The sequence below is a fragment of the Cynoglossus semilaevis genome, chromosome 6, assembly GCF_000523025.1.
Source record: "Cynoglossus semilaevis isolate Cse_v1.0 chromosome 6, Cse_v1.0, whole genome shotgun sequence".
Classification (NCBI taxonomy): Eukaryota; Metazoa; Chordata; class Actinopteri; order Pleuronectiformes; family Cynoglossidae; genus Cynoglossus; species Cynoglossus semilaevis.
This window is the reverse complement of record NC_024312.1, coordinates 13,120,184-13,142,228: the sequence shown is the minus strand read 5'-3', so window position 1 is coordinate 13,142,228 and position 22,045 is coordinate 13,120,184. Positions and strand designations below refer to the sequence as shown.

Genomic DNA, 22,045 nt, shown 5'->3' with positions numbered 1-22,045 from the left:
GTTCGAAATGGAATAACTAATAGTGCAAACCCCTCATAAATTGTGGGCGGTGTTAATCCGTTTCCTAGATTTAAACCAACCATTCGACTTGTCTCTGGACTTCCTCTGCCCCGCCCACAACAGATGAACACGAGAGGAAAGAAATAAACGTGACATGTTGTTTAAAAAAACTCTTTATCTCGCAATCCGTCCGCTAAAGGATAAATCCTTCACTGACATCCTTTGTCCAGTGTATCCACTAGTGTGATTTAAATATAAAAGACTAATACAAAAGGTCTTGGTATTCATGTTGTCTTTGTTTATTTATTGAAGTGAATGGAACAACAGCCTGGCATACAACAAAGGTGCAACAACTGATATAAAAAATTGCACAAAAATGCATAATGTACCAAAACAGGAATGGAGAAGTGGGACGGGCTTATGGTTTTACAAAAGGCAGCAATAAGGAGAGTATTCCGCTTTACAGACACGTCCAGGTCCCCGAGGAAAAGTAACTGGTTGTGCTGAAAAAAATAAAAATAAAATAAATATTAGCAGATCCAGCCTTTTTGTAAGCAAACTTACATTGTGATCTAAACGAATGTGGTGATAAATGCTTATTTTTTTCTAATGTTGACCTATTTCCCTAAGGAGTGGCCCAGACATATGAATAACAATTCCTACTACTGTTAGGGCAACGCCTCAAGGAGAGAGGTTTTGTTTTTTTTAACAATAAAAATGCAGGACATTTAAATTGTAATATTATATTCCTGATCTTGATGTCCCATGTGTGCATGTTCCTTGTTCACCTGGTGTGAGAGGAATCTTTGTTCCTGATTCTGTCAGGACAACCTGTAGATCACAAGGCTTAGGAGTGGCATCACTGGTTTTCGTCTCTCTCAGTATGATACAAACATCATCTTTCCTCAGCAGCCAGTCCATCTGACTACCTAGGTAGTTCACGCCACGGACGCAGAGCTCAGATATGTTGGCAGGAAGAACTGGGGAAAAGGCCAGGCATTCTTTTTGAACTCTACAACAAAAGAAAAACAGAAGAAAGAAAACTGTCAAAGGTGTGGTGTTTTACTTCTTATGTTCTGTGTCCAAATGATTGGTGGTGGGAGGATTGATAACTGACCTGAAGCCTGTGTAACCAAACAGCACAGCCTGCAGGAATCCTCCCATACCTGTGAGAAAGTTGACTGCACCAGAACCATCTGATGATTCACTCCACACCTATTAGGAGAGGTAATGATAGACTTTGACTGTTCAGTGAAGATCATTCTTATACCACTGCTGTGAGAATAACAGGCAGACCTGAAATGGGCCTTGGATGTTGTTGAAGCACTTCTCCAGTAAATGTTGAGCTCTTTCTGCCTCCCCCAGCTCCATCCAACCGATTGCAAACATGCCCTGAGTGGAAAAATATTCAAGCATTGGTGCGAACAAACACCTATACGATCTATTTGTTTAAAGCTAGAAAATGACTTACACCACTTTATATATAAAAACAAATCATGTTGCATGTATAACAATCACTCCATTTTCACATTTGATTTTTTAATGTAGTTAAATCGGTGAAGTAGAATCTAGAGTCTTGGTGTTGTTTTTGTGTTTGCACACCACTCCTATCTGCCAGTGGGTTATCCCTCCAAGATCTAGCTTTCTTCCTCCATACTCTAACATGTCAACAGGTAGGAACTTATAGTGTTAGAGTCATGTTGTTTAAGAATCCACGACTCTCCTATTCTGATATGGAAGTCTTTTGTATTGTCAAAATAATTTGCTTATGTACTGTTGATCCTGTAAACAACAACATATACTATCAGTTAAGTGACAGTTCAGTGACGGGGTGAGCGGGTAAAGTGGTTAAAAAGTTCACGTGAACTTGTCTCTTCCTTGGTAAACCCTGTTATCACTCCATCAAATGAAGACAAACAACGATTCTCATTCACATCAGTGGGCGATAAACCCGCAGTCTGAGCTTGGATGTGAAGATTGTGGCATTCCAGGCTCAGGATAAAAGTGTTTCGTTTAAAAACATCCTGCCACTGGGAGGCCATGTTGACGTGCGATCCTCAACAACAAGCTGAGTCTTACCCAGGCCATTGCTGGACCATGCGGGTCTGTCACTGACTCATACGCCTCAAGATCATTCCTTCTGATCTGTGGAGACATCTGTAAGCCCAGAGGATAGCCCAACATCACTGTGTCGGCCTGTTTCACCGGCTGACCTGCAGGAAGTCAACCAACAGTCTGACATGGTGACGGGGGTACTTTATTTTTCATGGGTTGATCGGTGCAGTAAACAACAGCAAAAAAAAACGTTTTCTGACCTTTAATATAACCATCAAACTCAGGATGGTACTGGGACTCCTGGTCGAATGGTATCATGAGGTGTTCAGCCACATCCTTCCACTCCTTTGGTGCAGGGTGTTGAAGGAGATCAGCCAGGTCTGCAGCGAACTGAAGACTGACGAATGGAGACTTAATGTATAAATTATTAATGATTAAAATAAATGTCGATATGTTAACGTTTTAAATGTAATCTTGACAGAGTTTATGGTGGGCAATCAGTCATGAACCACTGATTACTATTTTTTTTTTTCTCAGTGGAACTATGTAAGAGTGGAAAACAAGCCACGACAAACTATTTGCACACAAAAAGACAAAGTAAAAAAAAGGAATAAAACTAACAAATGTTAGCAAAAAAAAAAAAAAGCTGTGAGTGTGAGTTTAAACACAGAGTAGGGAAACAGGGAAATGTTAGTACCTGAATTTGGCCACGATGTTGGTGTAAACAGAGTCATTGACGTTGTAATAATATTCATCAGGTGGCATTACACCTGAAAAGCAAAAAAAAGAGGGTTGAAACAACAGAATATCCAACTAAATTTAACGTGTCCATTTTATACTTTATCCATAATGCACGTTACCCAGGAGGTGATATTTCTGGCCGGCAGGGTCCCATGTTACTCTAGAGACCCAGTAATCTGCCACACCGTAGATCACCTCGCTGCCGTGGCCGTCTCTAAACATGGACAGGTCCTGCAACAAAAGGCACAGTTAACACACTCACACACACACACACGCACACATGATTGGACAGAAAGGAGTAAAGACCTCAGTGAGGTACAGATAATGCTGAAAAGCCAGAGCGACGTCTCCATTGATGTGAATCTCTTGTTTTCCATAAATGTCCTCTGGACACACCTCCCTCCCAGAAACGGCACTCTCCCATGGGAACTTCAGTCCCTGTGAAGATGAAGATAGACTTTCAGTGTAATTATGAAAATCTAGGACAACACATTCACTTTCTGTGATGTTTAGCAAACATTCCAGGCAACACCTGAATGGGTTTTTAATGATTAGACTTGTTGTTTGGTTTCTTTCTACTGTTATGTCTGTGACACATACATTCATTTCATTCAACAACAACATGACTAAAGTTGTGTGTACAATAACATGACTGGAAACCAGGAGTCCAGAACATCATACCTTGAATCCCTGCTTTTGAGCATTATCTTTTGCGCCATCTATTGTCCCTACCCTGTACTCCAGCACAGCGCGGGCTAAACTTGGGTAGAACAGAGCGATCCCAGGATACATCCAGATGTCCTGTTAGGGAAAAGAGAGCGATTGTGACGTTACAAAGATAGCATGCATGTAGAGATAACACAACCACCAACCCTACCTGGTCCCAGAAAACATGGCCCCAGTAGTCCTGACCATCTCCCCCATTAGAGAGTCCACCTGGACTCACTCCACCAAAAGAGCTGGATGTGTCATGTATGAAGGGGAAAGCACTGAGCAAGTAGAACATACAGCCAATCACAGCCCTGCTCAGGTTCTCTGGACCTGTCACTTCAATTTTGCTCTGGAGCCACAGTTCTTTCCAGGCCTTCTCGTGAGCCAAGCGCAGGTTCCCCGTGGCCATCAGATCCAGAGCCTGGTCAAAGTTGGCCTTTGCAGAGTCAAAATTGTTGTCTGCAACCAGAGCGAATCCCCAGCGAGCCTGGCTCTGCTCTGCAAGCAGGGTCAGAGTCTCAGGTATGGACATCCAAAGAAGATGCACAGAGGGACAGGGTCCACCAGGGAACTCGGCGGTGGAAGTCTGACCTTGGATGTGCCTGGGGGAGAGGGAAATTTCAATAAAACACTCTTATACTTCTCCAATAGCAGGTTAAACTAATCAGTCATACCTTCCTTCTTTGTAATCAGGGCCATACTCAAATGCAATATCCTGGCTCTGAGGTGTGAATGAACTGACCAGTTTTACAGTGACAGGCTCCGTGGACGCCTGCGGCCTCACCATTAAGATCTCCATCACCATCAGGTTGGCGTGGTATCGATGGGAGTAGAGAAACTGCGTGACAGTCACTTTGTCGGAGCTCAGAGTGTGGCTGAAAATGCCTGAGGGAGACGATGCGACGGTCAGCACCGATGCTGTCACACAGTCGGACGGCGTGAGAAGAAACAACGCTCTCACCTGTCTGTGTGTTCAGGCTGTAGGTATGATCCGCCGGTCCCTCCATCTCCACCTTAACGGCCATAGGACAGGGGACATCTGCGCGGTGACAACGCCCTCCCTCCCCGTTGTACACGCCACCCATGTGCATGATGTCATTGTAGACCCTCCAGCCCAGCAGGCCGTTGGCCAGAGGAGGGAGGAATCTCAGGTCATTGGGGAGAGTGTCAGTGGAGAAGATGTAAAGGTCCGAGTCACAGGACATGGTGAGGAGGGTCCAAGGTGTGCAATGATTATACAGTACTCACTGTGGAAGGCAAACAACAACAGTCAGATTATTACTGCAGTTTTCTATTTCTGTGATTATACTCTTTTACCTGTACTTCATTTATTTTACTGTGAAACTGCACACTTAGACTTAGGCTCACGTTTACAGTTTGTGCAGCTGGACACTTCTGTGTCACATGTCCAAACGCCATACCAGGCAAACAAAACTCTGATGCAGGGAAACAGAACTATCCCTTTAACAGAGTATCACAAAACATGAAAACAAGCACTGACAAAATAATTCAAAGTTTTCCTTCCTGATGCCACTGATCTAAATAATCATCTACCACAGTCAGACTGGTGCAGACTTTCATAGCAATCCTGAAAAAAAAAAAAAATTGTAAAACACTGTAGACTGGGAATGATTCACTCTCACATGAGCAGGAAGAAGCACCACTGTCTGCGACACTGAGAAAAGCTGAAAACCCAAAAGTGAAAAACAAAGAAATGCAGGAAGTCTCAAAAGATGCCTCTTATTCGGTACAGCTGATATCCAGTTAAAGTAGTGAACAAAGTAGTGGGTCTGTACTGTAGTGTAGTTGAGGTCTAGAGGGAGGTCCAAAAGTTTTGAGACGCTCAGAAAACCTGAAGCGGAGTTGGGGTCTGCTGTAAATCATGGCCTGGAGTAAATCTTTGTGAATGTGGGTTTTTTTTTTTTTTTTTTGGAGGAACTGCGTTGTTTTGTTTTTAATTGTCTTTGATATTTCAGCACTTTTACTTAAAACACTAAAATTAATACGTTACCGTTCGGCTAACCCTAAGCTATTTCAGCACTAACTTTTATTAAACTCAATTAAAAATGGAAGCCATACAAAAAAGCTCACTGGATGAGTCAAGGATTAACACCTCACAAAACGTCACAGAAAATTGTATCATTTCTAAAATGGAATTTAAAGTCTTTCCCAGTAGACGTCAATAAAAACTTGAAGCTTATTACTTTCTACGACTTATATTTACTTATATGCTTATATTTTGTCAGAATTTGTGAAGTAGCCGTGCAACGTTAGCTCTGCAGTGTGTGAATCTTTGACACAGCGGTTATTGTTCTGACACGTAAAAGGGCTAATGTGCACTTACATTCCAGCGGTAGTTTGTCAACATTGACCATGTAGATTGCTTTCCTGGCCTACAGGTGTCGCTAAGCTACACATGTTCAAAACCCGTTACCACGAATGAGTTGTGCTGTTACGTCATTTTTATGCCTATAAATCTAAGCGTGTGACAGAAAACAGAAAAAAAAAATGCTAGCTTGAAACTAAGCTACAATGAGGTGCACATGTACAAAAGCAAATTACTAAATTGCGCTAAAGTACAGTAATTTTTCAAAACAAAGGCACGTGCAGGTTCCTTCCTTCCTTATCTTTTGTACAGCATTACTTTAAAACAAATCAGAGACAGTAAATAGCAAAGAAAAATATACATGTATTATTTCTATTTATTTATAACGTATAAACTGCATTGGGTTTTGAGAGTTCAAAATGTGTAAATAAAAAAAGAGACATTTTTAAAAACATACCTGAAGAGAACCTGACACAAATCCCACATCTCCAGTAACTTTGATATCTCAGTGGTTCTGTTATTACTCACCCCACCAATAACGTGAACTTAGCAACTTTGCAAAGCAAAATATTTCTGTAATTGGCCATCAATTTCTTTTCCTTTAAAAAAATTTACAAATTCTGTCAGCGTTAGAAACTGACCAAACAAAACCTAGACTATAAGAATCTAGTGTTGATAGTTCATCAAGTAAAACCAATATTCTTGTTATTGTTTGAACAGTATCTTATTACACCGGCTGTGTAGCTGTCAACATGTTTACAGACTACATTTAGAATGCCTGTAACTCTTGGCCGAGACTGTGAAAATACTTTACAGGTCGGAGTGACAGTGTTTACACATTCACTTCAACTTTCCAAGTATTATAACGTCACTCGCTTTCCACTAAATCACATCTTCTCTACTTTAGTCACCAGTTCAGACATGTAACAATAGTAGGAGAAACAAGAGAGAAGAAACATTAGCTGAACAATAGTGTAATCTCTGTTCTCTTGGCACATTGACTGGAACGTTTTTGCACTGACGCTCGAACATTTTTAGAAGCCACTTTACTTGTGTTATGGAAGTGCAAATTAATAACCACAATGCAATGCGTTAAATGATGATGTGTACTTTGGAGGTCAAGCGGTCCTGCTCACTGTGTGAGGATATTCCACATCCTGATTCTTACAGTAAAAATATTGGCATGAAAATGTTAAACATTTCTACTCTGGCAGTAGTCCTGTTTCGCCTCTTGGTGGTGCTAAGGCGCTGTTTGTGTAGCATCTGGCATCGAGCTACGGGGTCAGAGCCACGAACCTTGGGAAAAAGCAGTGCTGTGTCCATGTAAGGCTGCATTCATCCGCTTCCCTCTTCCTCCCCAGATCCCTTCCTGTCTTTCTCAGACCTGAGGGATATTTACAGAGAGAGAGGGAGAGAAAGAGAGAGTGCGTGTGTCTCGACCAGCCTGGCCTTCCTTATTAGGAGCTCAGTCTGTTGTCAGTACGTCTCCCCTGCAGGACAGTGGTCCATCTCTGTGCTCTCAGATGAGACAAACAGATGGAAGCCTACTGTGAGGTTCAAACAGGCAGAAGCTCAAAGAATGCCTTCTGGCAGACGCCCACTGATCACTGGTTCAGCATAAGTCACGACAAATATATCAGTCAAAGTGCTGGTGATGAAGAGTGCACCTGGGAACGGCAGCAGATTAATGTTGCAGTCCAAACATACTGTAAATATGTTGGCGCTGCTCCATTTCCTCCGTGGGAGCACGGCCGACCTGCAGCTGTTCTGTTCCAACTTTGCTGTGATGTAGAACATCTGGCTGCCAGAGAACAGAGCAACTGATGTCGTCGTACACAGGGACAACACAACTGTGTGTGGCGGAGGCAGTGCTGCACACACCGACACAGTTACTGCAGATCGCACAAGTGGAGGGGGAAAAAAAAAAAAGTCTGATGACTTCATTAGTCGCAGCAGATTACTAAGACACCAGGAATCTATTCAAAACTCGGCGGCGAGGATGGCTATGACATTAATTTGATGTTTTACAAGAGCTCATATCTCAGTGAATAATCTGAAGAGGGTAAAATCCCCTCAGTAACCAGGCAGTCACTACAAACACTTCTTTTATTGGGGTGAAGGCATCCATGGAATATATTAGAAACCCATCATGTGAAAAAGGCTACATGGCAGTTTATTTCAAAGGGCTATTCTTCAAAACCATTTTGTTTTTTTACACATGTAAAATACATTTGTGCTTCATAGCAAATGGAAATGACAATGAAAATATCTCATCGATGACATCTGGAAAAAAAAAAAATCATTAATTGCATGATAGATCTAAACAGAGCAGCCACCCTTAGTTTATTGCGCAACGACTTTAAATTCCTCCACCTATGGAGTGAGAAGGTGCTGCTCCGAGGTCGTCCGTGTGGAAGGAGGGACGAAGACTGTTACGGCTTTGCTGAGAGTAAAGTGCTGAGGTCCAACGACCTGAGAGACTGGTGTGTGTCTGTGGTCACAAACGCTTATAAGAAGAAAAAAAAAGAAAAGAACTTTGGGGGGGTGTGCAGAGGTGGAGAGGTAGTTGGGTCAAAACACTTGTGTGGAAAAGAAAATGAAAAAAAAAAAAAGAATATTGAGTTCAGTTTGGTCTGGCTTGATGAACAATTCCCAACGTCACTCTCACTGGTAGACACCTTTGTTTTTGGACTGTGTGTGTGTGTGTGTGTGTGGAACAAAACAGTGACACTCGTGTGGATCTATAACATTATTATAATAAAGGAACAAACAAGTGGCACATTTTTAAGGGCCAAACTGCCTTGTGCGCTCAGTGGAATGTGCATAGAGGAAGTATGTGATGGACACAGGAATGTGGGTGCGTGTGTTATTCAATGTGTATGTTCTCCAATATGTAAGAGTTTGGGATTATTCTGGTTCTACCGCCAGAGCCTCTGACCATGGGCACTGCAGACATTTGTGTCTGTTTTTTTTTTACCTGTGAGGAAAGCGCACTAAGGCACACAAAGGCCCCAGCAGCTGTTGACTGAGAGGCATCACAGTCCGAGTGAAATGTGGGCGCGTGAACGACGCACATTCTGATGCTCCGCTCTCCTCTTTAATTCTTTGGCACTGGGAAGAATGTGTAAAAGGAGGGATGGGGGGAGAAAGGGGAGAGGGGTTCCCTGCTCTTCGTGGCACTCTCTCTGTCAGTCTCTCTCTCTCTCTCCAGATCTATTTGGAGAGTTTGCTGATGACACGGATCAGTGCTCCATTTTCATCCTTCAGACGCTGGTTGTCTGCTCTCAGGTCAACCAGAACCTGGTGGGGAAAAGTTGACAATGCAGAAAAAAAAAAAAAAAAAAAAAAATCAAACAAAAAACAACACATTTTTACTTAAGAATTTTAGATGGTTTTTTCTTCTTCTTATAGACTCACTTTGGTGATGGGTAAAATGCAGAGGTCACATTTCAGTGTGTGCTGTGTCGCAATGACAATCCTTAGATTACTGTACAAAACAGCAATATACATAACTGGACCCCACCGCCCCCCAATGAAGACAACTGAAATAAAATCCCTATGTACCAACAGGGGCGGCCAAGTACTATAAGTGTTACGTGTACCATAGTTTGAGAACCACCACCAATGACATATCAAGCAGTTCAACTTGAAACTGTTGGTACTGTTACTGTTGGTAACCGTAGTGATGTCAGAGGTCATGTGAGTGGTCGACCTCTGCTTCACTCTGGTTCATCGTTCTCTGTCTCTCTCTCTCTATATATATATTTCTTTTTTTTTTTTTAATTGCATCTTCTCACCTTCAGTTCCTCCTCCAGCTCTGCCATTCGCCGCTCCAGCATCCTCCGATCCTGACGTCAAACAAGTGGAGAGACCAAGAGTTATTTGATTGGAAAGCAGAACGTTTTGTCCTGAGCGAAGAGCTCGAGCACACCACAGTGAAACAGCTGAAGCCGCGGCAAGAACGTGTAGCGTCGTTTACCTTCCTCTCCAGCTCCAGCAGAGCAGAGCAGTCACTGAAACGCTCCTGTCTCTGTGGGAGGGAACACACCGACATTAGAGGTTTGATCAATAGAGTAACGCAGGAGGCACCGAGTCACCATGATCAACATTACTACTACATTTTAAGTTAATCATACTGTAATGCACAAAATTGTAGTGAAGCATTAAAAGATTTCGTTTGCAATGACTTAACAAAATAGGTATTAATAATAGGTAGTAAGAATACTTCATGTGTTTGCAATGACTTAACAAAATAGGTATACAGTAAGAACACTTCATGGATATCATAAAACACATACTGTAAAATCAAAGCCATTTTTTTCCACCATCAGGGTTATAATTAACTTATTTAACCATTTTTAATCAACATTTTTTTACTTTGAAAACAGCCCTTGTCTAAGGTCAACTCATGTGGTGCTGTTGTGTCACCTGTGTGGCCTTTTCCAGGTCCAACCTGGTCTGACCGATGATCCTCTGGGTGTCCTGCAGCTGAGTCTGGAGCTGGCTGTTTTCTCTGGTCACCTCCTCGAACAGCTGACACAGAGAATCACGGTGAATAACTGAGGCTGAAGAGGGAACTGATTACAGCTGCTGCCGCAGCAGGAGGAGAAACTCTCTCTCTCTCTTCATACCTTTTTAAAGTCTTTGCTCTCAGATTCACGTCCTAGGCCACAGTCATTGCAGGACAAACCTGACCTGTGTGTGTAATGACAGTGAGGTCAGAGACACTGCTATATCACACAGACTGAATGAAGAGAGTTAAGCAGTTCTAAGGGCTGAGGTTCATACCTGGAAGTCAAATGGTGTTCTGTCTGTAAAGAGAAGAAACAACAACCGCACAAGGAAAAAAAAAAACCAAACATGACTGGTGACTTGAAGGTAATAATAATATTCTTACACTGGATCATTCATTGACTTTAGAGGTTTTACATTGTCTAGTATTAATGTCACACTCACTTGTGGATCCAGCCCACTGCCTGAGAATTCTTCTTCTCCACTGGGTTCATTGTCGTCACTCTGTCCGCGGTAAATATTTAGAGTTAGAGAGATAGAAATATAAACACCTGTTTTTAATCATAATCAGTCACGATTGTGTCGGCCAGTGTGCCATCGTGCCTCTCCACTCCTCTGTGCCTTCCTTCTGGCCCGAGCTTGTCTCTTCTCCCTACGCTCCCTGCTCCAGCGCATCGCTTCACTCTCCACCTCAACATCTGGGAGGAAAAAAAACAACAAAAAAAACTCTTTAACAGCAAATACATTTTTCCTTCCCACCAGTTCAGCGTTGTATTAGAAAAAGATAAAGATCATAAAAGTGCTGGTGCGCACAAACACACCTCGGTGTTCAGAGGTCTGAGGCCGTGGAGTACCAGCAGGCTGCGTGAGTCCCAGCAGGTCAGATTTCTGCAGACTGGCGATGCGAGATCTCCAACTCACTTCCTGTAAACACAGCGTCCTCTGCTTTGTGATGTCATGAGACGTTAGATAAGCACTGCCAAACGTGGGGACTCTAAATATAACTCTCACCCCCTCCTCTCCTCTCTCTTTCTTCACTTTGGAGTCCTTCTCTTTCTCCTCCTCCTCCTCTTTCTCTTTTCCCTTGTTTTCTGTCTTCATGGTTTTTATCGTCTTCTCTGCCTCTTGCAGGTCTGTCAGCGTGACTCCCTTCGCATCAGGACGAGGTGTGTGGTTTAGAGTCAGTGCTGGTACACAGTTGAGCTGGTTTCATAGTTGGGAGGTGATGATTTTTTTGTTTTTTACCTGAGTGGAGCGGCGGGATTGTCGTGCGTGTCTGGAACGAGCCTTCCTCTGTGCCTCTGCCTCTTCATCTCGCACTGGTGTCAGATAAGACCTGGACAAGTGCAATCAAAGGTGAGATGAAGAGCAGTCAGTCAGTCACTCTGTTCAAGCAGGTAACTTCAATGTAATGTGATCCTGCTCTGGATCACAGGGAAGGCAGAGCCAATCACAGCTGACACTGGATCGACAGCCTGGACGAGTACTGCCAATTACTCCACTTCAACTGTAAATAAATAAATAAAAAAAAAAAAGAAAAAAAAAGTTCTGGAAGTATTTCCAAGGAGAAACATTGGCATCCTTCCTTTAAATCAGTAAATTTCATTTATTGAAATATGTGATGTGTGGTAGATTTTGTGACATATCGTCATGATAGTTATGCATTGTAGATCAACATGATGACGCCACCAGGTGGACACTGGTGTACCAGTACCAGATGTTTTTTTTTTCTCTTTTTTTAATATTATCAGCATAAAAGACATTGAATTTTAAAGAAAGGGCGCCCTGTCTTCTGTCCTCAAAAGCCTCAAGAGACTTAACCTGGCATCGTCTCGACTTTTTGGCTAATTAAACTTGATATATTTCTAGCTTTTTAAAACGGTAAAAGACCAACTGTTTAAAAACGTATTGTTTCCCTTACTTAATCGTTTTATTTTGCGGTGACTCACCACACTTTGATAGCTGTTCAAATGTTCTACCTGAAACCAGATGAAATGTTTGTAGACCTCTGTTGTAGTTAAATACACCTTAATTACACTTCAGCACGGCAGCGAGAGACGACAGGCACCATTCACAGCTACTTCACGCTCCATTTCCAGTAATTCCAAACAGATTAACTTTGCCTCAGTCGCATGCAGTGCACCTTTAGTAGTTTACACTAGTGTGTATCCTTTAAACCTTGTATGTCACGTATTCAAGGCCTGACATTTAGATGACCTATATACAGGGGGGGATTTTAAAAACTAAAAATACACCAAATGTGTCAGGTCTTACTTGCGCCTCTGTTTGGTTTCCTGTTCTCCTGTTGTGGTGTTCTGAGAGGTGTAGGTGGAAACAGGCTGCTCCTTTTTCTCTGTCTGGTCCTGAGAATGCCTTGTTAGACAAAGAAAACGTCAAAAAAAAAAGAAAATGTCCAGAGAGACAAGAACATCTCAGACCACTACAGTATTTATTAAAATGCAGTACGTAGATAAAACATCATAAACCTTTGTCCCAAAACGCTATTCAAACGACTGAGTCCTGTGGAGCCGGCCGAGGTCAAGGTCGGGTCATCCAGTCTCCTTCCATACGATGAACTAAAAACAAGACAAGAATCCCAGTGAAAACAAAAGGCATGTAAACAAAAAAAAAGAAAAGAACCGCATGAACACGCGGGGTCACAAAGTGGGTATCCAAGTGCTGTGGGAATGTAATAAACTGTGACGCAGCAAAAACAAACATGTGCAAACAGAGGAGAAAACAACCGGGAGACGAGCAGTGGGCTGTGTGACTGACCTGTGAAGCAAATACGGGGAGGAACTAGTGAAATCGTTTCCTGTTTGACTGTGAAGCCTTCGAGAGTAAGAGGAGCTACGGCTGAGCCAGCTGAGACACACACACACACACACACACACACACACACACACAGTGTGACAGAAGCAGCATAAAACAGAGTGTGGTTTTACAAGTGCAGATGTGAACAGTAGAGTGAAGCTCCCACCTGTTGGAGTTTTCAGCGCTGCTGTCCGGGATACTGAAGAGTCTCCGAGTAGGAATAGGGGGAACGCGAGCGAGTCTTGGTTCCTGACAGAAAATGACATCCGTTCATTGGTCAGTTATCATTAAACATAACACAAAAAAAATCACAAAAAATCCCCCAGTTTGCCTTGCGGTGCCCTGTCATAGATCTGCGCCCCTTACTTTGGGAACCACCGATTCAGACCAAGAAAAAAAAAAAAAACAGGAGCTGTGGTTGCAGACGTTATCACAGAAGTGATCCATCAAACCGGAGGTTAATCCTGTCAGTGCGACTTCTTTGATCTGATACTTGAATGCATCATCCTCTGCTTTGATGTGATTAAGACAAATGAAGGTAAATCCAAGCGTAGACTTGTGAGACAGGCAGAGGTCTGGTAGTCATTTTCAGTGGTTCCTTAGACTACAGTCAAAGAAACAAAGGCAGCTCAAACTCAAAGACAAAAGTGCAGCACTTCGATGACCGGAAAACTTCCCACTGTCTCTTTGTATCATTACTTTGTTCACCTACTAACACACACAGGTTTAAACCAGGGGTCACAAACTCAGATGGGCCAGATGGGAGGAGATCAGGGACCAGGGGCGGGCCCCAGACCACATGTTTGAGACCATTGGTTTACAAATCTCCACACCAGGTCTGAACTGTACCTTTGTGTCAGCCTCAGAGCTGAGACGTGGGCTGGATGCCGAGCGTATCATGCCCAGACCCGACTCTGAAGTTCTGGCCGTGTCCTGGTTCGAGTCGGACAGACCCACTGAGCCCAGAGTCACAGAGCTGCCCGCCTTCCTCAGAGATGTCCTCCAGGAGCCTGGAGCCTCAGTAACTGCAGGTTTGCTTGGTTCCTGCTGGACAGACGGTGAAAGTTCAACATCTGTTGTTTGTTGTTGTCGCACAGATATGGTAAACATTGTTGTTGTATCTTATTCTTGTGTTTTCTTTTTTTTTTTCGTTACCTTTTTCACTTGGCTGGCAGCAGTACTTGTTGACATAGAGGTAGGAAGCAGGCCAGTGGTGTTGCGTTTGTTGTTCAAATTGTTTATGATTTCTCGGTTTTTGGCTTTTTCTGCAAACGTTTAGGAATAAGTGAAGTTAAAAAAAAAAAGAAAGTCATCGAACTGGGTTGACTTTAACCGACTCCGTATTTCAAAGCGCAGCCGCTCCTCTCACCTGACTCAGCATCACTCTCAGACTCGCTCTCCTCCTCTGAGCTGGAGCTGCTGGACGCCTTGGTCTGGCCCTGGGGTTGGTTCTGTCCCGCCTGGCCTTCCTCCTCCTCATCCTCGGCTGGACTGATCTGCAGGGCGGGGGGAGGGTGTTTCTCCCGCTCGTGAAGGCAGATCTTCTCCTTGCTGCTCATACGAGAGATAGAACTCCTGCATGGAGGTGGAGGTGGAAGAGCAGGTGGCATGCAGGGAGCTGATCAGTGCGCGGCAACCATTCCATGTGCAGCCAATTAACGGCAGCATGCGCCAATCAGCACACCAGTGAAGTGTGATGAAGTCAACAACACATGCTCTGTCAGCTCTTAACTCCAGGCAACGACAAAAAACAAAACACCTCAAGTCCAATGTTTCTGTCCATGAACAGGAGCTCAGTCAACCAAACCAACAGGTGGCACTATACTTGTAACCCGCAGGTTTTACTGACCACGCAAAATGACTGAATTAGTGATATACTGACACCTATATCAGTATCAGTATCTAACACCTAACCATTCAAACCAGGCAACGACATACTTAAAAACAGATGCTGATCCAAAAAAAAAAAAAAAATCCATTCTCAAAATCTGTTTTCACTACAAACAGCTGCGTATCGGTGACGTGGGTTTTCCACCGCAGTTCAGTGTCTGGGTAGTTTATTAGAGTCTTACTGTTAAATGTGTTCTGTTACAGTACAAAATATTTGGTGAATGCCCTAAGGCGTTATGGTGAGCACATGAATCCAAAAACTTGTATCAGTTGAAAACATGAAAACAAATGTCAATTCCTACTCTGATAATGAAATAAACTAGAGAATCATCACGTCGTGATGAAAGCTAGGCTACAAAATGTTCCTATAAACCAGGCTGACCCAGGAGCACAGGCAGCCAGAGCTACAGTTGTCAGAACAGAAACAGTGTTGTCTTAAAACAAAAATACATGAGCTGGAAATGTACAGCAAGCACAATGTAATCAGTAAAATTATTTCGATGTTAACGAATTTAAAAGGTAAAGGTATCGAGTTATAATAAGTGAAAGACGTTTAGACACATATTTAGACGTCAGGTTGAAGGGATATCCTTGTATTTTTATTCGTCTTTGTGCTGTGTTTGGATTTATTTGTTAAGATTTGTTAACCTTAAAAATAAAAATTGATATCCTTGTATTTTTATTCGTCTTTGAGCTTGGATTTATTTGATCAGATTTGTTAAACCTTAAAAAAATAATTTAAAAAAATTGAAACAAGCGCAAACACACATTTATAACAACCGGGTGAAATAAACTTAATTTATGTCAAGATACTAGTTGTTATTGTGTTATTGTTTTTATACATACATATACATATTTTTATTTTTTCAAGACTTTCTGACCTACTGTCAATTTTAGTCTACTCTCAGTTTCTCAGTGTTTAAGGAAGATTTTGCAGCCATGGTTTGAACTCTGAAAGTTAGGACTGCTAGACGTTGCATCGAAAACAACTTTTTTTTTTTTTTTTAACAAAGTGACAACGTTTTAGACCCACAATAACTTTGTCAAAACACGTCACTGCTCTACAGGTGTTCAACTACCGGCAGATCAGTTCACAGCACTGCCACACTGACAGCTCCACTCCAGGTTCATGTCAGTGGTAGGAAGTACTCTCTAAAGGACGGCTCTAAAGACATGCAGGTGGAACTAGCATTTCTGAAAAAAGTGACAACAACAGCCATGTGCCCAAATACACACACACGCGCGCACACACACACACACACACTGGCACTGACCTGCGGGTGCGCACCGGTACCATGGAGATGGGCGGGCTGGTCTCAATAACAGGTGTCTGTTTCTCTTTCTCGCTACGTAACTGAAGAGGAATATAAACAGCCATAAACACAGAGAACATTTTGCCGCTGTGCCACCATCAGTCACATCAAGTTTATCTAATCGCTGATCGCCGCGATGCCACTGTGAGGAAACACTCACGGCGTTCTGTTTCTTCTGCAGCTCCTCAAGCGTGTCCACCAGGTTCTCGTCTGCGACATCCAGAGGTGTCTGGCCCTACAAGGACATTGACAGTGCGCTGTAAAGCCAAGCATCGGGGACACGTTTCAATCCCCAGACTCAACGCCACGTTACGGTCGTCGGCTCACCACGTTGTTGACGGCTCCCATGTTGCACATGTTGTCGGCGAGCAGGCTGCACACCTCCTCCTGTCCCCAGTGAGCTGCTGCATGCAGGGGCGTCCAGCCGTCCGTGTCCCGGCTGTCCACGTCCACAGCACACTGTAATAAAACCCTGCAGAGGTTTGGAAGATAAGGTTCGAGTTACTGAAATGGTCATTTTGTTGACAACCTTCTTTTCTAAGATGAGAACTGAACGAGAACGAAGTAGGAAAAAGTTATGGGGAAACAACTCCATTTATTGATACGGATGAAAAAGATAATATGACGAGGACAAAGTCTAATCAGCGCCGATTTCGTCATGTAACTGGAGGGAAAATTGATGCTTATTGGCTGGAAGGTGGGCCATCCAATAGGGATCCAATCATAGTGAATGTATGTCAGGTGGTAGATTAAACAGGAGACGGTGTCAATACATGGAATATTACAATATAAATACTATATAATATATAATATTAGATAATAATTTTAATAAAATGTGACTGGTAGGACAGATTTAGGGGCCCATTTGACTTCTATTGTCACTGAAACTAAATGTACAAAGTAGACGCTAATTAATTATGTTATTAATTATTTTATGTATAAATACATATATATATATATAATTAATATAATTTAATTTTTTATTATAATAAAGTAATGTATAAATAAATCAAATCTTTTATAAGTATTGTTAGGTATTCTTTCGTATTCGCTAATGCTCAATTAACATTGTTTAGTTCACTGAATAAATTAGAAAATATTAAAACACTGAGGTTTGACCATATGGAAAAGTAACCATTTTGGTATTTTGTTGACTTAAACTCAACTAAAATTCAACACGGACTGCCGTTGCTGTGGCGGTCAGATGCTCACTTCAGAACTTCGATGTAGCCTTTGGCAGCAGCCACGTGCAGTGCGGTAGCCTTGGTGTTTGGGTGAGGGGTGAGGGTTCCACCTTTTTCCAAAACCTCCATGGCATCCTGGAGCATGACCCTCTCCTCCTCCTTCCTGGCCTTGTCCAGGTCGATACCTGTAGCACAGATTCAAGTTGTTAGAAAAACAGTAAAAAAAAAAAAACCATTTGCACTAGTGTTAAATCACTGTGATTAGTAATCATGTCTGTAACTGTAATTTGGTTTCATTACATTCATTAAATCCTCTGTGTTTATTTTCCACTGGCGAATACCTTTTACCTTTGAAACTACTCCCTAGAATTAATATCAATAAATAGTTTTACACCAGCCATCTGGCTCTCATTCATGTATCAACAGAGCTGTCAATTCTTTCCACACCTGTGGGAGTGGCACGTGTCACACACCTTGTTTCTTGATTTCAGCCTTTAGCAGTCTCTCCATGGCATCTTCGGTGGCCACGTCCAGAGGAAGTTCTCCTTCACTGTTCACTGCTCCGACTTGAGCGCCGTGCTCGATCAGGAACCTTCATCAGCACCGGCAATAAATCCAAGACAAAGACGTTACATCACAGCAGTAAAACCTCCCGGAACAAGTGACCTTTCCAAAGAGTTACAGTGCACCTCGGACCCGGTGATAAATTAGGCCCGACAGTGTGTCTCTGTGTGATTTTATTTTAAGGTACTGACATTCCTGTGTCACAGTAACAACGTTTAGTTCTTACTTTGTGATCTGGATGAATCCGCATGACGCGGCAGCGTGCAAAGGAGTCCAGCCCTCGTTGTCGCCCCTGTTGACGTCACTCCCGTTCTCCACCAGAAACTGGACCATCTCAGCGTTTTCATCAATGCAGGCCTGACAGAGGAAACACACAATCACATGATCACTGGCTGCGAGACAAGCATCTCGTCCTTCTTGATTCATAAGAAGAGCACCGGACAAGAAAGGCATTTGAGGTGTTTCCTTTTTTAAACACACACAAAAACCGCCTCCTAAATGTATTAAATGTAGTTACAGCACAGTCACACACACACACACAGTGTCAACTGGTTGTACTTGTTGTGGAGACCGTCTGTTCTCTGGCTGTAAAAAGCCTTTGACTTTTCTCCAAAACAGTCATTTTGTGGAGCGAGGGGATAACCAATCTATTTGGTCTGTGTCCCGAGGCATTTGAAGCTAAGCTCGCAGCGTGACTCAAAACAAGACCGGAGACGAGTCCCATAAAAACCTCAAGGTACTATTTTAGGACGTATACATTTTATAAATGCTAATACTTTCTACAAAAACAACTCCAGAGAGCTGGATGTTGTGTATTTCTCTCGTACTGTCTCGTACATGTCGAGATTCAGTGTGGGAAAACACGAGGAAAAGCCTTGAGTGCAAGAGTGAAAACACTTGAGAAAATGTCCATCAGCCTGTGGCTCTGAATTGAAGGAAGTGACATTTTGACAGTAGACAGACGCAGAAAAAGCAGGGATTAAATAACATCACATGACTCAGGCACACCGAGCACTGCCTTGGTGTTTGGATTCACCACAAAAGAGTTGTATAAACACGTCAGTCAACAACTTGTTTGCATAGTCGATAATAACTTTAGGGACAATTTTTGCTCATCTGAACGTTAACTGAAAAACTTCATTTCGGATCAAATAAAATGTCAGCAGCAAAACCAAACAAATGACCAATCGGCAGATTAATCTCCTTTAAAAATCACGATTACAACATAAATAGCAAGGTCAAGACCTTTCAACCTTAGATGGGAAGAAATAGTTGACACCATACACCTAACACTTAAATTTCAAGTCAAGAAAAAAACTTTTATCCTGGGAAAATAAAAGATATGTAACATGAAGACAATAAAACTATTTTCTCAATTATTTAGTTATTGGCTTGAAAGGCCGTCAGCAGAGGGCAGAGTGAAAAATGTTAATTGGCTTCTACCAAACCACAAAATGTTAACTTCACTAACCCAAAAAATATTCCCTTGAGCTTCATAAAAGCCAAGAAACCACAAAATATTCACACAAAAAAAAAACACCCTGCATAATCTGTGAAGAATTGTACATTAACAGCTCACATAGTTTAAAAACTCTAATGGTATATTAGTAATGTCATTCTCTCCTTTTTGTTTCATATCTACACCAAAATGATTCAGCAATTACAAGGACAGCATGTCCAGTGGTTACCGTAGTAACTGCGGGATGTCAGAGCAGAGAGTGTGTCCACATTTACAGGCTGCAAAGCTGAGCTTCTGCCACTTAAGAGGCTTTACTTTTGGGCTAAATTGACTAATCTCAAAGCTGCAGCCAAGTTCCTCCCTTCTGCACGATGCCAGATGATAAGTCAAGGAGTACAGTCGCAACAACAAGGTCACTGTCAGCCCAAAGATGAGACTCTCCGAGACCCTGGGTACACTCCAGACCAACTTGCAGCTTGCAGCTTTTACCGCCGAGGGGGGGGGGCCCCAAGGAAGGGGGGGGGGGGGGGGGGGGTGCACCACAATGAATGAATGAACAGAGGGTAGTTGTTGCACCAGGCACATATACGGCCTCCTAGTAGACTCCTTCACTGGGTCATCAAGTGACTCATTGTAAAAAATGGCCTTTGACAACAACAGCTTGCGCTGTTTGAGGAACGTTTTTCCATTTCTTCATCTGAAAATCCCTAAAGTCCCCTCCATTGGGAATTGGCAGCAGGAAGGAGATGGAGAGATGGAGGGAAGACAGAGGATAGTGAGGAAGAAGAGGAGTAGGAGGAGGAGCAAGTAGACTGAAAGAATTGCGGAGAAAATAAATGGGCTTCTTTGGATGCAGAGGGTGGAAAGTTTGAAGAGCTTAGGCCTATTTTTAATTCTGGTTAATTCTGGTTGCTAGGTCACCGATGAGCAATGGGGGAGGGTGGGAGAGAGCGCAGGAGGAGGACCACACTGGGTGATGGTCCGGCATGTGGATGGACCAGAAGAGGGCACATTAACTTGAACAACCTGGCAAGAACACACGAACTAGCTCCTCTGATCCCGTCATGGGAAAACAGCTTCCTCAAACACACTGAATTAGCTTCAAATTAGGATGAACAGCCCAATCATCTGTGAGCATGACATCATCTGGAGGCCCATGGGCCTGTCCAACCAGCACTCAGCTCCAGTGAGCTAGAAAATGAGTACGTCTTTTATGTGGACAAGTAGAACTTAGGTATCAACTGAGGTATCAACAGTGTGAGAGTGTGTCCATGACATACAGTGTCATAAAAAGCGCAGGAAATAGTGCATTCGCCGAGAGCACGGTGTGACAGTGATGTTGTCCAGACTGCTCCACTGTGTTATAACTTTAAGTGAAGTGGAGGGAGGAAGGGGGTGGGAGAGAGAGAGAGAGAGGGGAGGATGGAGCTGCATTAAGGTTGGATCACGCATTGGACTGTAGCCTATTTGGGGCATAAACTGCAATTAAATAAACTGGATGGTTAAAACGTTCTTCCTGACTACGTGTTTTGTTTTTGTAGTTTCTCATCAGTGTGAACAGCAGAAAGCTAAATAGCATCCTGAGTTTAGTGACAAAGTATTTTTACGAGACTTCTAGCCTCGTAAGGAATGTGTCACTAAAGTCGAAAAGTCCTCCCTTCTGTCTCTGAGACAAAAGACCGTCAATTTCAATCAGACTGTGTGTGTGTGTAAAGGTTAACCCTGTATCTCTATGCGGGTGTCCAGCACACAGGCCACTACTGTGTCCTGCAGTGAGTTCATCCACAGCAGCAGCTCCGTTAGAAGCAGCGGGAACGTTCACATGAACTCTTCTTTACTGGATAAACCGTCACCGCCGCTTTAGCTGCGGCCCGGTTTAATCCTTTGCTTGTTTAACATTTGCTTGTTTAACTTTAGGGTTGAATTTAAAGTTTCTTACCTGGTGCAGCGCTGTCAGCCCGTCAATGTTGGCGTGGTTAATGTCAGCTCCTTGCCGAAGCAGTGTCGCCACCTCCTCCCGGTCTCCGGCGGAGCAGGCGGCCATAAACACGGCTCCCTGAGCGAAACGGACTTTCGTTTTCCTCGTTACGGAGCCGCCCGCAGATTCCCGGGCCTCCGATTCAGTCCGATCCGTCTCCGAGCCCATCCATCGCTGCAACTGGTCCTGCCGACGCTGTTTGGCAGCTTCGGACCGGGAATGGTCAGTGGCCGCCATCTTCCCTGGTCTGTCCCGGACAGACTCAGCTCATACTACGAAGAGAGGCAGAGACTGTGCTTTGGATGGAGCCTCCACCCCCGGCCTTCGCCCCCTGGTGGAGACAAACTGGAGCGGTAAACTTCGGAGACAACTTCTGACTTAGTGGCAGTCTCACGATGCCTTCAGGGGTTACTCGGAAATCTGAGTTTCAAAATGATGTCACGAGACATCCATGTTTCAATACAATAACATTTTTCTAAAGTACACGTTTACGTATAA

The 22,045-nt window shown here is 43.2% G+C and overlaps 2 protein-coding genes across 7 annotated transcripts; both read right to left on the bottom strand.

The window, feature by feature from the left end:
• Nucleotides 1-259: 259 nt before the first annotated feature.
• Nucleotides 260-5,444, bottom strand: pgghg (protein-glucosylgalactosylhydroxylysine glucosidase). 3 transcript variants are annotated; one of them, XM_008312170.3, is made up of 14 exons: nt 5,151-5,444; nt 4,469-4,754; nt 4,182-4,392; nt 3,674-4,109; nt 3,478-3,597; nt 3,103-3,234; nt 2,916-3,027; nt 2,753-2,825; nt 2,316-2,452; nt 2,080-2,213; nt 1,297-1,392; nt 1,118-1,215; nt 789-1,012; nt 260-503 (listed from the first exon to the last, which is right to left on the bottom strand). In XM_008312170.3, the coding sequence occupies exons 2-14, from the start codon at nt 4,710-4,712 to the stop codon at nt 427-429; spliced, it is 2,094 nt and encodes a 697-aa protein (XP_008310392.1). In that variant the 5' UTR covers nt 4,713-4,754; nt 5,151-5,444; the 3' UTR covers nt 260-426. The 3 variants fall into 3 exon arrangements, with proteins under 3 accessions (XP_008310392.1, XP_024911732.1, XP_024911731.1); XM_025055964.1 differs by lacking the exon at nt 5,151-5,444 and adding an exon at nt 4,876-5,137; XM_025055963.1 differs by lacking the exon at nt 5,151-5,444 and having other exon boundaries at nt 4,469-5,137.
• A 2,481-nt stretch (nt 5,445-7,925) lies between these two features.
• On the bottom strand, nt 7,926-21,893 carry LOC103380280 (protein phosphatase 1 regulatory subunit 12A). 4 transcript variants are annotated; one of them, XR_003049812.1, is made up of 26 exons: nt 21,509-21,893; nt 18,337-18,467; nt 18,020-18,138; nt 17,575-17,731; nt 16,690-16,834; nt 16,523-16,597; nt 16,324-16,403; nt 14,529-14,734; nt 14,315-14,424; nt 14,009-14,206; nt 13,326-13,408; nt 13,121-13,210; nt 12,832-12,921; nt 12,620-12,718; nt 11,591-11,681; nt 11,357-11,494; nt 11,167-11,269; nt 10,949-11,043; nt 10,790-10,849; nt 10,622-10,644; nt 10,465-10,528; nt 10,262-10,366; nt 9,813-9,863; nt 9,631-9,681; nt 9,251-9,320; nt 7,926-9,133 (listed from the first exon to the last, which is right to left on the bottom strand). XR_003049812.1 is itself a non-coding variant. In XM_008312166.3 (25 exons), the coding sequence occupies exons 1-25, from the start codon at nt 21,782-21,784 to the stop codon at nt 9,047-9,049; spliced, it is 2,727 nt and encodes a 908-aa protein (XP_008310388.1). In that variant the 5' UTR covers nt 21,785-21,892; the 3' UTR covers nt 7,926-9,046. The 4 variants fall into 4 exon arrangements, 3 of the variants coding, with proteins under 3 accessions (XP_008310388.1, XP_008310389.1, XP_024911730.1); XM_008312166.3 differs by lacking the exon at nt 9,251-9,320 and having other exon boundaries at nt 21,509-21,892; XM_008312167.3 differs by lacking the exon at nt 9,251-9,320 and having other exon boundaries at nt 14,009-14,203; nt 21,509-21,892.
• Nucleotides 21,894-22,045: the final 152 nt, after the last annotated feature.